The 14,124-nt window shown below is 37.4% G+C and overlaps 2 protein-coding genes and 1 long non-coding RNA gene across 4 annotated transcripts; all 3 read left to right on the top strand.

The window, feature by feature from the left end:
- The first annotated feature begins 210 nt into the window (after positions 1-210).
- LOC147391426 (expansin-like B1) lies at positions 211-3,374 on the top strand. Its single transcript, XM_086417133.1, has 4 exons — positions 211-418; positions 497-603; positions 2,066-2,247; positions 3,063-3,374. Exons 1-4 carry the CDS (start codon positions 271-273, stop codon positions 3,346-3,348), a joined length of 723 nt encoding a protein of 240 aa, XP_086273259.1. The 5' UTR covers positions 211-270; the 3' UTR covers positions 3,349-3,374.
- Positions 3,375-7,554: 4,180 nt separating this feature from the next.
- Positions 7,555-10,153, top strand: LOC147391427 (uncharacterized). Of its 2 annotated transcripts, none has more exons than XR_015183233.1 (4): positions 7,555-7,677; positions 9,376-9,509; positions 9,836-9,956; positions 10,049-10,153. It is a non-coding gene; the product is annotated as an uncharacterized LOC147391427 (long non-coding RNA). The 2 variants fall into 2 exon arrangements; XR_015183232.1 differs by having other exon boundaries at positions 10,085-10,150.
- Positions 10,154-12,765: 2,612 nt separating this feature from the next.
- Positions 12,766-13,152, top strand: LOC147391428 (uncharacterized). Its single transcript, XM_086459065.1, has one exon. It carries the CDS (start codon positions 12,766-12,768, stop codon positions 13,150-13,152), a length of 387 nt encoding a protein of 128 aa, XP_086315191.1.
- The last annotated feature ends 972 nt before the right edge of the window (positions 13,153-14,124 follow it).

Raw genomic sequence — 14,124 nt, forward strand, 5'->3', positions numbered from 1 at the left:
TATTTGTTAAGAGTAATTGCAAGTCTAAGAAGGTTGCTAAGGGTCCTTTTTCATTTGCAAGTCAATTAACAACAACATTCCTCCACTCTACCAAACCTCTTAACAGAATTTCAGAAGTATAGTTTTACCATTAAAAGGATGTGTGTGTGAGAGAGAGAGAGAGAACTCACTGTAAATATACTTCAAGTCCTCTCTCCTCATCATCCTCTTCCCCACCATATTTTCTTCTTTGCTTCATTGCTTCGAAGTCTTTCAGTTCTTCTTCCTACAATGTCTCTCCTCCCTCTTCATACCTTTTTGTTGTTCCTTGTATGTTTGATTCTTAGTGGAACTTCGGCGGATTCCGCAACTTGTAATGACTGTTTCATTCATTCTCGTGCCGCGTACTACCCGAACTCGGACGAACATGGAACAGAAGGTGACAGAAAAAAAAATAAAAATAGAGGAAAGTCGGCTTTTATGTTTTTTTTTTTTTTTTGACTTACTTATTTCGCAGATGGAGCATGTGGGTTCGGTTCATTCGGAGCAACAATCAATGGTGGTGATGTATCAGCTGCATCAGATCTCTACAGGGACGGTGTAGGGTGTGGTGCATGTTACCAGGTAAAGAATGGTTTTTTTTTTTTTGTTTGTGTGGAGAATATCATTATGTGAAAATTGAAACTTTTTATAGGAAAATTCGACAGGCCAAGGCCCACAAATTGTAGAAATCGAATTTTCACGGTCAAGTGCCATCAAATTTTGTAATGTTCCCCATATTTGATGGTTTAAAGGCGTCAAATTTCTCCCATCTTCCATTAATTTGACAAATTTAGCCATAGAAAAAAAATATTCGACGTTGAAAAATTCGACGCCTTAGTTTGTCAAATTTTATGAAATTTGACGGCCTTGAACCATCGAATACGGGCTTTTTTCACGTTGTATTTAATTTCCTTGGAAAATGAATTCTTTAAGAAAATGGATTCTAAAGTTTGGTTTTCTCCTATTCAAACAAAAAAAAAAAAAAAAGAGTTGGCATGGCTTTTAGAATAGTTTTAAAACTTGGTAACTCGACTCAAAACCTGGCTGAATCAACTTGACTCAATTGGATTTTGGGGTGATTCAGCATCAAAACTTGATGGAACCAACTCGACATATTATCAAGTCAACTTATCAACTCAAAATTAAATGCACTAAGTTAGGTTACAAGCTCGACAGAATTATTTGACTATATATACGGTTTTGTGAACACAAGATAGATACTTTTATGAGTCGTGATACTTTGATGCTCTTTGTATACTCTCTTCACAGAACTGTAAATCCTTTATTTCGGGATACACAAGCAAAAATGATTTAATTATGATTCTACGAACTGCTAGGTCAGAAAGTGTACAAAAAAAAGTATCAGATTATCACGATTCTACTTCTATTAGTGGCTAGGGCCTCCCTAAAAAAGGGTGAGATCTTGAATTCAAGACCCTTGGCTACTCCTAAGGATTTATCTTAACTTACCTGATAGGTGTTGTTTATTTGGGTGAGAGATGATGTTTCAAGAGGCCAGTTGTTTTGCCCTTGTTAGTTGGGCAGGTCCAAACACCTTATCATTAAAAAAAATTATTTTTATTTATTTTAAAATATTTTAAAAAAATTAAATATTTTATTGGCTTGTCATATTCTGACTCTAGAGTTGTCGACTTGACATGAAAGAATGGACACATCCAAGTTTTAGAGCCATGATTGTTAGATTTTTGGGGGTGGGTCTAATGTATAAGAGAATAATATTAGGAGGTGGAAAAATATTTTTCCACATATGGTGGAAAATTGTTTTGGTTTGGAAATTGAATTCCTCCAGACATGCCTGTGTAGTGACTGTAGTCGTATGCCATTTAAATTAGATTTTCCAAATGAAATAATTTTTCTACTCTTTTTACATGCACAATCATACTGGCCCTTAATTGAAATTCATAAAAAGTATATAATGAATTATGTGTTCAATAGATCTTATTGAGCATAATGACATCTTTGCTCGTTATCAGACAATTACTTATCCACGAAGCTTGTTATTTACTTGTTTATTTTTCACTAGGTGAGATGCACCAATAGTGATTATTGCTCGGACAAAGGAGTAAATGTAGTCATCACCGATCATGGTGCAAGCGATCGCACTGACTTCATAATGAGTCGAGGAGCCTTTGGAAGGATGGCTCAAACTACAGATGCAGCCGCGTCGTTACTAAACCTTGGCATGGTTGATATTGAATACAGACGGTAAGAGCATAACATAAGATCTAAGTCTTAAAACCATAAATGTTTTAAAACTCGTCGAGTCATAACGAACTCGCTCGAGTCTACTCTGAATAAAAATTTCATTAATTCCAATTAGAAGGTTTACTAAGCTATTATCATTAGAGTCGGATTAATCTGACTCTCTTTTTTCTACGCTCCCATCACAAAACCGTAGATTCTTTGCTTTGGGATACACTATGGTTCTATGAATTGCTAGGTCAAAGAGCGTACAAAAAAGAGCTAGAGTTTGATTATCACGATGATGATGATGATGGCTATTATTATTATTATTATAGGTTTAGTTTTGATCCCACGATGGCATTACTACACGTAGACTTCACCAACTCACCAAGGTGGCAACTTCTATTTAATGATTTTAAAAAGAAAAACAGAAATTAATATATTCTAAATTTTATAATATTAAAATTATTTTTAAAATAAAGCATTTTAAAATTTTAATACATTTATTTAACTCTTCCTAATCAACTCGACACTCATAGAATTGACTTGATTGAAATGTCCACCATGTTGAGTCAACTCAGTCAAGGCAAACAAAATGGATTAAATTTATAAATACTTAATAATAGTATTTATTATTTTTTTATCAATCTCCACAAAATCATTATATATAGCATAATAACTCAGTGAGATGGACTTTTATCAAACTCAGTGTATTTTTGGAGTTGACTCGGCAAATTGGTTCCATCAAGTTTTGGGCAGAGTTTTCAAACATAGCTTAAAAACTATAAGACATGCATGCAACTAACACACTAACATGGGAGGTTCCTCTTTTGTAGGGTTTCATGCATCTATCCAAACAGAAACATCACCATAAAGATTGATGAGAACAGCAACTACCCTCATTACTTAGCCTTTGTTATAAGGTATCAACAAGGCAAGAACGATGTCACTGCAGTACAGCTATGTGAGGTAATGTTAAATTCTTCTCCCACTACTCTACAATTCAGTTTTCTAAGACGAGTCGACTCGGAAACCTATAGTTTTAAAACTCACATAGTCGACTTGACTCAATTGGATTTCAAGGTGACTCGACCCCGAGATTCAATTGAACCAATTTACTGAGTCAACTCGGTAAATAAGCTCATACTAGATAATTTTTTTTTTCTTTTTTTCTTTTTGTGAGAATGATATTTTAGTGCAAGGACAAATATTTTAACAATGATTAGTAATTCGAAAATTGCAGACTCAAAACTTCTCATGCAACATGTTGGATCGGAGTTATGGAGCGGTATGGACTGTTGTCTCACCCCCAAGTGGACCTTTATCCATAAGAATGTTGTTGAGCGATATTGACGAAGGAGACGAGACATGGGCCGTGCCCACCAATAATATACCTCAGGACTGGAAAGCTGGGGAGGTATACGACACAGGAATACAAGTGGAGTGATAAGCCAATATACACATTTGATCATTCATTTCATTCCATTTGTAACATTTGATAGGGTTTCGGATTCTTCGTATAGTTGTTCTTTTGTTAGGGTTTCAATAAGTTCTTGATTGTGTTGCTAAACAATAAATGTGTCTCGATACGAGATTCTAATATGAATATTAATCGTAATGAGGATTAGTCTCATTAATTAATTTCAATTGATACTGTTGTTTTGGACGGCGTAATGGTTATAAAATTATTTCTAGTCCTTTCAGTACTTGATTTTCGATAGGGTTTATTTAATTTGGGCATCACTAAGCTAAACAATTTTATGGTCGGGATCATGATGGGGGCGGATTTATTGTGGGGGCACTTGCCCCCACTTTAAAAAAAAAAAAAATTACGTCAACCTCTTGATAATTTGATATATTTTGAGTTTCCCCCACAAACTTTTGGCAATTGCCCCCACTCCTGGATGACATTGCCCCTTCACTTAGGTCTTTTCTCATAGATTAGTAAGAAATGACCTAAATGCCTTTTTCTACGATCTCTACCAAAAAAATCTTGGAATTTTTTCCTAAAAACTACTCATCTTCATGTTCTTCAATCTTACCGGACAACTATAGTTTGCCCCACTATAAGAAAATCCTGGCTCCACCCCTGATCATGACTCAACTCAAGAAAAATGACTTACAAACAAACACAATATCCTTACCGTGTAAGTTCCAAATCCAATGACTAGGATTAATTCATAGATAACAATCCTACATCTAAATACTAGATATTCAATGGATGTGTTGGGTCACCATCCCAAACTCAAATTTTTTTAAGAGCAAGAAAAAAGTTGGTTGCTTGGATACTAGAAATTCTACATCAAGATATATGACATATGTCAAATGAAATTAAAGATCCAAAAGAAACATTCTACTCGAAGATCCTAAAAGAGTGAGCGGAAGACTCAGAAGAAAGTGAAAGGAGATATGAACTCACTTTCGATCAAAAAAGACTTAGAATCTAAAAAATGTGAAACAGAGGAGCGAGATTCATTTAGTCGGTCCTAAAATTTTTGGTATAAGGTTTGTTGTTATTTGTTCCTATGTTGTGGGAAGCCAAGAAAAAACTTTTTTTTTTTTTTTTTTTTTGTTGTTGTTCATCATGGGTATCCCCACCCTTCGGGTGAGACTAATCTCTTGGTCACACACACCGGCCCTCAAAAAGTCCTATGTGTAACTGGTTGAGTCGAGGGTCAACAGGACCTTAGAGGGTGGCCCCAAGGAATTCATAGTTTCGTGGGATTTCACACTTGACCTACCCTTCTTGAGGAGTTTATCAAGGCTCGGCTTGCCACTAGGCCAACCCTTGGGGTTCCAAGAAACAACTTATTTCACCCTCTAGTATTAAATTGTGGGGTATCATTCTCTCACTATCATGGTCGTCATACATATCTTTTGCTTTTCTCTTCGAGATCGTAAAACTTCTCCTAATGCAGTCAACCCAAACTATTCAATCTTTGTGTGCTCATGTCTGTGATAATGTGCATGACTCATGCACTAAACATGCCCACACACAACAAAACATTCATGTTGTCCAAACTCCAAACCAGGGCTGGCATGAGTTGGTTCAATACCAGATCAATATCAAACCAATCCGATCCAGTTTTTATGTTATATGATTTGGATCCAATAGGATCACTAAATTGTGAATCAAAATCGATCCGACTACATGTTCAATCAATTCAAAATTGATCCGATCCAGGTCGTAATAGACCGAACACGCATTTTGATTACATGTTGATGAGAGAAACTGAAATATTCACAATTGATCCAACATCTTCACAAATAGACAAATTGGTAAGAGCAACTCCAACGCACTCGAGCTCAAGCTTTACATCCCCTCCCAACTATCGTTTTGGAGAGCCAAAAGACTCTGAAGGGGGTCCAATATACTCTGCATCCGATTCTCTATGTTGAAATATTTTTTAAAGAAGCTTTTTCAATAGGCAAAAGAAGATGACTGATGGTTGTAGGTTTAAGGAGAGCCATTTTGGATAGTTTTGTTGGAATTCATACCCCTCGAATATCTACAACGGATCTTTATAATAAAATGCCTAGTCATTATGGAGTCTCGTCGGAGTTACTCTAACAATGGTGATTGAACTAGGCCATCGTCCTTCCTCATCTTGAATCCGTAAAACCAGCTAAAGTACTTTCCTCCCCAACCCATTTGAGTGTACCTAGAAATAATTGAATTCCAAGCGGCCAAATCTCTTTGAGTAATTAGATCAAACATATTTCATGCTTCATCAATTCAAAGATACTATAAACACACTTCAACAGTTTTCTACATCGTGAATAAAATTGGATTAAGCCCATTTGTAATCAACCGAAATTGATGCTCTGCTGCCTCTTCTAAGGGTCTGCATGTAGTTGAAACTGTTTTTAATAGCATGGTTGAACTTGAACTACTATAAGAAACCTGATAAATTACTAAAATAGTCTTAAAACTGTTAGGAACCTAATTCCTAACCGTCCCACTCAAACGAGAGAGAAACATGGTTTTTAAACTCATCCGAGACCGAGACGTATTGCCCAAGTTAACTTGGTATCGGAGCTGAACGAGACCAACTCACAAAGTCATTTTTTTACCGAGATTTACGAGTCACAATTCAATTTATTGATTTGTCTCACGAGACGTCTCAAACGTATCGGAAAACTCATCCGAGACGACTCGATATCAAAACTGAACGAGACGAGACAAATACTAAGTTTAAAAGCCATGGAGAGAATAGGTGATTTCGACTGGTTAAATGAAATATTCCCTTATTATTTTAGTGATGGAATTATATCTATATATAAATTAAGTCCTACTAACAACTTACTAATTTCACTCTTACTAAAACACTAATGAAATCAATAATTAAGTTACGCCTAAAATCTTAATTGAAATAAAAAACTAGATCTAATAACGTAGAGTCCTAACAAAAACTTTAAATTTGAGATGATGAAAACCCTAATGAGAACTGAGAAGTCGAGAAGACAACGTTAATATAAGCTATCACTTATCAATACCTAAGTTTTTCTTTGATGTATTAGTTGGGTTTACATCAAAGAGCTTGAAGATGACAAATTTTGGGAGCAAATAATAGGATTTTGGGAGTAGTGGTCGAAAATTAAGGCATTTAGGTCAAAGTAATAAATCTCATGGGAAAGACCTAGGTCAAAGGACGCATATCATTACTCGTAAAACAGGGTATATCGATTATTCACCAAACCGTGGAGCGGTATGTCTCAAACACACACCAAGGCCCCAACTAAAAATCACAATTGAGAGAGAGAGAGAGAGAGAGAGAGAGAGAGAGAGAGAGGGGGGTGCAACTTGGTCTGGTTCAAATCGAGAACCGAATCAAACCGATAGCTTTGGGGTGATTTGGTTCAGTTTGGTACAAGTTGCGGTTCGGTTCCGGGTTACGAAAATGAAGAACCGATCAATTTGGTTCGATTCTCGGATCAAGCTTGTATAAAACTGAACCAAACCGAGAACCGAACCCCTATGCAATAAATAAATATATATGTATATAGTAATTATTAAGAATTATTTTAAGAGTTAGTACATAGATTAGTGATCTTTTAACTAATGGCTTTTTATAGATAGATTTGTGATTTATTATATGAAATTTTATGTTTATATTTTCATTAAAAAATATTACTTATAATTTATAAAATATTTGCAATCCGTGGAACCGAACCGAACTGAACCGACTTTAATTCGGTTTGGGTTGGTTTGGTTCCAATGAAATTTGGTTCGGTTCTGGTTCTTATTTAATAGAACCGACTTATGTCGGTTTGATTCCAATTTGACCTCAAACTGAACCGAACCGAACCGAACCAAGTTGCACCCCTAGAGAGAGAGAGAGGAGGAGGAGAGCTGTTGAAGGATGAGCAGGACTACCTCCAATCTCTTGCAACTGTGGCAGATTCCTTCCACCACCAAACTATTCTTATAGAGCTCCAAGCTTTCCAAAGGTTCTGTCTCTCAATCTTGTCCCTTTTCAAGTTCTTTCCTTAACTAAAGCAATAAACACAATTTTTATTTACTAATTTTTTTTTTCCCATTCGGAAGCACCAAATGCATCATTTTCTCTCGTTTTGCTTATTACCCATTTGATAGGAAGCTCGAATATCAATTACCCATTTTTTTATTTTCTCTTTTGTTAGAGTTTCATGTAGAGTTTTGTTTGATTTTTGTTCCTACTTTGATACCCATATACCGAGTTCTGTATAATCTTTCAAATTTTCATTTTTTTTTTCTTTGATAGGTATAAGTGTGAAGGAATGGTAACATTTCTGCATTTTTAATACTACTGGACTTCAAATCCTTCTCATTCCATTATTTGATGAAGTACCCATTTGATAGGTGTTATTGATTGTGCAAGTGTGCCAACATATATTAGTTTTGTAGAATCTTAGGAAATTTTCTATTTTTCACTCACATGAGGTCAAATACTTCTGAATCTATCATTTGGTGAAGTATCTGTATAATGGGAAGCTCAAATGTCACTTCTCTACAACTTTGTTACTCCATCTGCTGGTGTTTCATACAGTTTTGGGTGTGTTCCTGCATAGACACCTATAGCATATTTTTGTAGAATCTCTAAAAAGAAAAAACTTTCTCTTTAAATGGGTTCAAATTCATCTCTTTCTATACCATTTTTCTGTGAAGCTCAAATGTCCCCTTATGTTTTCTGTTTTTATATTATCTTCCAAAATTTTCTGTTTTCAACCTTATAAACAGTTCAGTGGATTCAAATCCATCTCTTTTCTATCCTTTTGTGAGGTTACCCATTTGGTAGCAAGCTCATATATCACTTTTTATGTCTTATGCTTTCATTTCTTGCAATGGGTATCGCTGATTTTTGTGTTCATTGAGTAAATATTTCTAGAATGACACTCCACACTTCTTTATATTTTCTCATGACACTTCACACCTCTTATATGCGGTGGCTGTTTTTTTCTCCCCATGTGGAGGGATGGTATGGCCAATTAAGATTGTCCATCTAATAAACAACCATACGGTTTGGCCACGCAGATAGTGAGCTTGTACACATCATGCCTGTACCCTATACTATGTCCCGTCCTTTTTCCCTATGTACAGCATCCATTTAGTTTTTAGATGTTTTTTTTTTTAATAAGTACAATTTTTATTAAAAAAGAGAAGAGAAGAACATGAGGACGAGGTGGCCCCCTGACAGAGCAAAGAAGAAAAAGAAAAGAAAAAAGAAGAACAAAGAAACCCCAAAAAAGAAATAAACAACCACGCCCGACTCAATTTACAAAGAACAAAGCTCTTCGCACTTGAATACAAAATCTTCGGAAAAAAAAAAAACTCCATGAAACTCTGTGTTCAATAAAATAAACATAGAGTGTTATTGTGCTGAATGAGGCTGAGGTGAAGAAATGAATCTTCCCTTTAGACCCGCCACTTCAGCCGCTATCTACAGAGAAAACAATGCTGCTGCAGTGAAAAAGTTTGGAGTGTCTCTCCAGAAAATGTGTATCCTGTTTAGTTTTCTATTTTATCTCTTAATTTCCATAATATTTGGTTTTCTTGAGTAAAATTTAAATCCACTGAGTCTTTTTGAAATTCATATTTCTTTTTTACTTGGATGATGGTGTACGCATAATAACATGCCCTCTATTGGTACTTTTTATGGGCAAATGCAGGTTTATTTTCGGTGTCTGGAACAGAGATCCATGCAACATTATGCTTTTGTAGGAAAATTCAGACCACCACCTATGAAGTTGTGAATGGTAGCTATGTTCCCGAAACCCGAAATAAAGCAGAAACTTCCAAGGAGGTATTCGCTACAATATTACTGGAACTTTTCTACAGAAAAGGGTGTCTGAGAGAATGAAATATATATATATATTAAAAGAGGATAAGTCAATTCTCAAAAACCTTCGACGGTGTTCATTTTCAAAGTTTTGAATTATTTAACACTTTTAAAGCAAAAAAATAATTATTTAGCGCTTTTAAGGTCATAACTGTTTTGAGAACACTTCTTCCAAGCTCTTGTTCCTGATATCTTGTTGATTCATTGGAGATTATAGATTAACCTAACTATGAGACTGCACTAAACATTGTCAATTGGAATCTGTTTTGCATACAATTTTCCATTTCTAGGACAAAACTCCTGCAGAACTTGAGACTGTTGGAGCATTTCAAAAGCTACCCATGGTGATGCCTTCAGTTGATATTCTTTATTCGGCTCTGAGGAAGGCAAAAAGGGTTTCACCTACTAAGGGTAATGATTGAAGTAACATGTTCTTGTGGCAATATTTACACATCTAGTTCCTATGGATGTTAATTAGCTCAAAGCTTGGTCCATGGAACCAGGTGCAGGAGGTGATATTTAGTTTGCATGTGACGTAGGCATTGCCAATATTGCAAAGCGGGAGAGAAATAGAGGTGCGAAGCAACTCGACGCTCTAATGAAAGTAAGTCTTATTTGTAGTAGCCCTCTTGTTGGTTGAATGCGTAACTATTTGCTACTAGACTAGCATCTGACATTTGTTTTTTCCCCAATTTTAAGAATTGGCGCTTCCACTGAGAGAATATGTGGAAAAGTTTCCAAACAAAAGATATGTGCACCCATATGAACAATCTCTTATTGAGTTGACTCTTGGAGATGGGAATTATGAAGCGGTAATATTTCCCTTTTATATAAAAGTTCCTGAATAGAGGATCCTAATCTTGGTCTTTTATACAATAAATACTTGTTTATATAATAAATGCTATGATCATTTAAGTATTTTGAATTAAATATCTTTTTTTATAATAAATACTTTGGTAATCAATGAGTTGGAGAAGATAAAGTTGGGATTTAGCAAAACAGACTTGTTTGTATCAAATCAACACAAGCTAGATGCATTTAATGCAAACTTGAGTGCAACTACTGTAGAGGTGGGTCAAATGGAAGGTTGTAAGGACAATGTAAAGTATCATGGGAAAGGCAAGGCTACTGTAGCTGATGTACGGGAGGTGTGTGGTACAAGCAACACATGGTCCAAGGAGCTACTAGTGGGATCGAATCTCTATAGTAAACAAACAGATCAACCTATAACACTTGAACACGTGGCTGATGGTAGAGGGGCATTTTCTAACTCAACCTTGAGTTTGGACAAGGAAGGGACTGAAGGGGCCAAGTCCATGTTTGAAGAGACTAGTGGGCCGAAAGTCTTGGATCGCGCCCTTTTGGAGATGGATCAGACCGAGCCCATGAGGATAATCCAAAGCAACTGCGGGCTGGTGCTTTCTAATCCAAATGTTGCAAAGCCTTCAGGTACGAATCATGTCGTGTTTGAGATGGAGCAGGCCGAGCCCATGATGAATAATCAATATGCATGCGGGTTGGTGTAGTCTGGCCCAACTGATCCAAACCATTCAGGTTTGAGTTGGGCCCGTTTAGAGGAGGATCAGGTCGAGCCCATGAGGAACAACCAGCTAGAAGTTGAGTTATTGCAGCCTGATCCAGCCGATCCAAAGCTCTCAGGTATGATTAACCATGAGGCGTTAATAGCTTGTAATACTGTTTTTAATAAGGCTGGTTGGAATGTTTGTGAGCCCATAGCAGAAAAGCCCATGGATGTCTTATTTTTGGAGGGTGATCTCATAATGGATATGTTAAGGAAGGAGCCCATTATGATTGATGGGTTGGATAAATGTAAAGTCTGTGAAGCTGCTGGAGATGAGTTAATATGCTTAGAGGATAAGCGGACAGAACGTCCAAACTCACCTATAGATGTGTGTGTGGTGTTAGAAGATGGATGCTTAGAGACAGTAGTCTTGGAGGGGGGCAAGTTGGCAGCACAAGAGGACATAATAACACGTGACCCGATGGTAAGAGCTGAAACTCAATGGGTAGGACATGAGGTGATGTCACAGGAGGTGACTGACAATATAAGGAGGGGGGGCATGAGAGAAGCCGGAAAGGGTGGATTCCTACAGCTCCTTCAATCTGTTGAGGGGGCAAAAACTCAAGGGGAAAGCTATGATAACGGGGAGAGTGTAAAAGGGGGAGAACATGCAAGGTTTGATGCAGTTAATGATACACAGGTAGAAATGGGTTCGGAGTCCATACCACTAGTACAAGTAGATATAGAAGATAATTCGAGGAGTTGGGGCGGAGGAAGAACAAAACATCAGGTGGTGGAAACTCTAGCTGATTGGATCATTAGTAATCTAAATGAGATCAGTTGGTCTGCTGGTTTGAATACAAAAGGACAAATGGAAGGGTCCAGCCTTTTGTTAGAACTAGCACTCAAGAAGAGGAATGGGATTGAAGAATGTCTCAATACAGTGATTAGAGAGGAAGATCCTGTAGAGGAAGAACAAATCGCTCTCCGGGATGAGGTGGAATTCATTCTTCGGGCAGAGGGGGATCAGGAAGAGATGAGTCAACAAGGATACCTATGTAAAGGGAAAGGATTGGAAGGGATAGATGAAAACAGAGTGAAGAAACTGAGGGTGAGGTTAGCTAAGGAGGTCCAAGAGCTCCAAAAATCAGGGGCTACAAGTAAGGCCGGCACATCTGTAGTCTTGAGGAGTGGGAGGAAACTAAATGGGAAGAATGTCAATTAAAATTATATCTTGGAATGTGAGAGGGCTCAACGATAAAAATAAAAGGGCTTCGGTTAAGTCACTTCTACAATCGTATAAGCCTCACATTGTAACCTTACAAGAAACCAAGTTAAATCAAGTGAACAAGGGGGTTTTACGAGACATTTGGGGTATTCAGAATATGGGGTGGAAGTATCTAGCAGCTAATGGGACAGCAGGGGGAGTTTGGGTGTTATGGGATAAAAAAACGATTGTGGTTGAGGATCTTTAGTGGGAGCCTTTTCTGTGTCAATTTTATGCAAGTGTGTTGGTAAAGAAGACAATTGGGTGTTCTCGGGTGTGTATGGCCCTACTAAAGAGTGGGAACGCAAACAATTTTGGGAGGAGTTGGATGATGTGGGAGTGTATTGGAACCGTCCGTGGTGCTTGGGGGGGATTTTAATGTTATAAGATTAGCTTGTGAGAGGCAAGGGGGATCGATGATAACTACTAAGATGAGGAGATTTGGAGAGTTTGTGAACCGAAACAAGTTGGTAGACATCCCTCTGCAGGGTAGAAGCTTCACTTGGTCTAATCGACAAGATGTGCCAACGCTGAACAGGTTGGACAGATTTCTTGTTTCAAATGACTGGGCTTTGTTGTTTTGTCAACTTTCTCAGACGGTCATTCCAAATCCTGTGTCAGACCATTGCCCTATTCAACTAGAAGCAGGGCCTTTTGGGAGGGGACCTATTCCATTTCGCTTTGAAGTTATGTGGTTGAAACACCTTAACTTCAAGGAGTTGGTAACAGATTGGTGGAGGAGTTTTGCTTGTTCAGGAACAGCAGGGGAAGTGTTTAGAAAGAAGTTGAAGGCTCTAAAAGCGGTGCTAAAAGAATGAAATAAAGAATCTTTCGGAAAGGTGGACATACAAAAAAAAGAGGCCTTATTGAGAATTGAGGAGATAGACCAAAGGGAAGAGTTAAATCCGATTTCGATGGATGACAGGACAATGAGAATGAACCTTCGTGAGAAGTACCAAAGGTTGGCACTTATGGAAGAGATTAGCTGGAAACAGAAGTCTAGAGTTAGATGGCTTAAGGAAGGTGAAAGCGCCCTCGATCCGCGGGGTGCGCGGATCCGCTTTTGACCCTTGAGGTTTGGGAGTCGCCACCTAGTTATTATGGTCTAGGAACCAAACTGACTCTAACATGGATAAAAATAACTAATCTACCATAAAAAAAATCTGAATTCGGGGATCATGTTACGGGGTTGGAAGGTGTTAGGCACCAACCCCGCCCGGCCAAAGCCAGTCTCTACTAACTTCCCAAATATATCACATTGCTAAAAACCTAGATAAAAATAAAAATAAAAAATTTCATACCTTTCCGATAGCAAGGATTTTGCTCCCTCAGATCTGACAAAAAGAGCTCCTTGTACTGTATTCCCTTGCGTCGTTCTGTCTCCGGATTTGACTTCGGATCTCCTAGATCAAGGTATCTCCTTGTTTTTGAATCTGAACTCTTCAAGTTTGTTGCGGATTTAGGGGTATTTTTGGAGGGATTTTAGGGATTTTCTAGACTAAAATTGAAAGGGGGATGTTAGGTAAGGAGTTGGGGCTCCAAAACTAGGGTTTATGGGGGGCTAGGGGAGCTTCTAGACCTACTTCTCTTAGGGTTTTTGATTTGATACGAAAATAGGGTGTGAGCACCTCTATTTATAGATGTTTTTAGGGGTTGATTAGGATAGAATTAGTATTTAATTAGAGTTCTTTTAATTAGAGTTGTGTTTTAGTTAGACTTGTTTTAGGTAGAATTGTGTTTTAATTAGAATTGTTTTAAGTAGAATTGTTTTTAAGTTAGAACTCTATTAG

Source organism: Akebia trifoliata, chromosome 11, assembly GCF_017979445.1.
Source record: "Akebia trifoliata isolate Shusen 1 chromosome 11, ASM1797944v1, whole genome shotgun sequence".
Classification (NCBI taxonomy): domain Eukaryota; kingdom Viridiplantae; phylum Streptophyta; class Magnoliopsida; order Ranunculales; family Lardizabalaceae; genus Akebia; species Akebia trifoliata.

Excerpts from the sequence above, each read along its gene's own strand:
- LOC147391426 (XM_086417133.1), top strand. The coding sequence starts at position 271 with ATGTCTCTCCTCCCTCTTCATACCTTTTTGTTGTTCCTTGTATGTTTG. Across the intron at positions 419-496 it reads GGACGAACATGGAACAGAAG|ATGGAGCATGTGGGTTCGGT; the intron begins GTGACAGAAAAA and ends CTTATTTCGCAG. Across the intron at positions 2,248-3,062 it reads GTTGATATTGAATACAGACG|GGTTTCATGCATCTATCCAA; the intron begins GTAAGAGCATAA and ends CCTCTTTTGTAG.
- LOC147391428 (XM_086459065.1), top strand. The coding sequence starts at position 12,766 with ATGAGGAGATTTGGAGAGTTTGTGAACCGAAACAAGTTGGTAGACATC.